Source organism: Limulus polyphemus, unplaced genomic scaffold, assembly GCF_000517525.1.
Source record: "Limulus polyphemus unplaced genomic scaffold, Limulus_polyphemus-2.1.2 Scaffold5390, whole genome shotgun sequence".
Taxonomy (NCBI): domain Eukaryota; kingdom Metazoa; phylum Arthropoda; class Merostomata; order Xiphosura; family Limulidae; genus Limulus; species Limulus polyphemus.
In genome coordinates, this window is record NW_013671000.1 from 2,436 (window position 1) to 4,454 (window position 2,019).

The following is a 2,019-nucleotide window of genomic DNA, read 5'->3' on the forward strand; positions in this document are numbered from 1 at the left end:
TACCAGGGGCTTCTTGAACCTACGACCCCCCCCCCCCCACGGTGACCCACTGAGGGCTTCATACCCCTCACTCGTTCAGGACCTTTTAAGATAAGCATGGTATTTTCCAACTGATTTTAAACTGATAGCTCAGGTACTGGTCTAACATCAAAGTTAGGTTAGCTGACAGAGGTTGAAATAGTTAAAAACCTGTTGTATAACTCCACCATAAACAAATGTTTACATTATAATATCAGTATACTAACAAAAGTATGTTCAATTATTTTGATAATAGCATAAAACATAGTCAGGTTAAAATACTGTCATAACATCAGAGCAACAAAGATATGTAAAATCAGCGTTTCCACGAGTAGGGGTTGCCAGGGGGTTAGCCCCCCTAAAATGTCATTGGCAATCTCTCCAACTAATTTCATAGATTTGGTCCCATTACATGTTTCACTGGAAAACACACACAGATAAGAAAAGCTGGAGCAGGGACTGTGTTAACCCATTAACTGCGGATGAGAGAAATATCCGTCAGTCGCACACACATATATAACTATAACTCTATGCAAATGACGAAAATTACCATTTTATTGTGATTGATGGCAACTCAGTTTTATCTGCGACTGAGCTGCTCCTGCCGCAGTTAATGGGTGAAATAACTGTAGCAGTCCAACACCAAAATTATGTTCACGTGTTCAATCAGAAATTTATCAACAATATTATGAGGATTGTTTTATCTCATTAGGAATATCTAAGCTATACTATATTGAAAGGTCAGCAACATTCATTATGTATTAATGCAATTATTTCATGCAATTACTAAGATTACTTCACAGCATTAATAATGGGTTATTTTCAAAGATGCAAATTTTAAAAGCCATTTATATATGTGAATTAAAATGTCTTATTAGTATAGCGGCAGCTTTACGTTTTTAAACAGCTGTCTGTGTTCAGTAAAACATGTTCTGACGAAGGATATGCAATCTTTATACAAGCCCATACTCTATTAACATAATTTTAGTCACTATACAAACATGATGCAAGCTCACATAGTGTTAAACAGCTGTCTGTATTCATCGTCTCCTTTGTTTTCACTGACTAGAATGTCTAATTTATCTATCAGCTCAGATTCCACCTAAAATAGTAAATTATGAACTACTGTTAGTTGTTATTAAAAAAATCTGAATATATCTGCATGCACATATTTCAAACAATAATTAACTTAATGCTAGATACAATTATCTTTTAAGTTTCCCTCAGTTAGGGTTAGTACAGCTGTTAAAACATTCTAATATATCTACCGAATACTAAGTTTTCAAACAATAATAATGATGATGAATTTAATTTTAATGTAATTTTCGTTTGTCGTATAAATCATAGTAAATTTTACATTTATCTACTTAAAATTTCAGTTTAAAGTAAAACACATACAGTTTTTTTCAATCACTTCATTTCATATAAAACATTGAATTTTTTTTAATTCTTTCATCTTTCATTAAATTTTCAGATATGTAATCTTAAAAATCATTTCATAAGACTAAAATAACTATCTGTACCTGTTTAAACAAGTATAGCATTCTACTATTTATACCTGTTTAAAGTTTCCCCGGGTTTTCTGTTCACATTCCATCATATCAAAGAAAATAGGTAAGGTAGCTTTTCTTAACTCCATTTCTGGAACAAGTGTTACTTCCAAAAATGGTCCAACCATGGCAGGGATGAAGAACACTTTATGGTCTCCTATTCAAATGAACCAATGTTACAAATTACTGTTGGCTCAGTCTTTTACTGGTTATCGTATCAACTCACACAATATTTACTTCTTCATACACAACATCTCAAGTGTAGTGTTGTTTCGTACAAAGAATTTTAACCGTGAGAAATGAACCAATGTTACAAATTACTGTTGGCTCAGTCTTTTACTGGTTATCGTATCAACTCACACAATATTTACTTCTTCATACACAACATCTCAAGTGTAGTGTTTCGTACAAAGAATTTTAACCGTGAGAAATGAACCAATGTTACAAATTA

The 2,019-nt window shown here is 32.7% G+C and overlaps 1 protein-coding gene across 1 annotated transcript in view; it reads right to left on the reverse strand.

The window, feature by feature from the left end:
• Window positions 1–2,019, reverse strand: part of LOC106472508 (dedicator of cytokinesis protein 3-like) — a 58,729-nt gene that overhangs the window by 1,705 nt on the left and 55,005 nt on the right. The window contains 2 exon segments of the mRNA XM_013933164.2: window positions 1,035–1,120; window positions 1,577–1,725. Of these exon segments, the coding sequence (XP_013788618.2) occupies window positions 1,035–1,120; window positions 1,577–1,725 (235 nt within the window).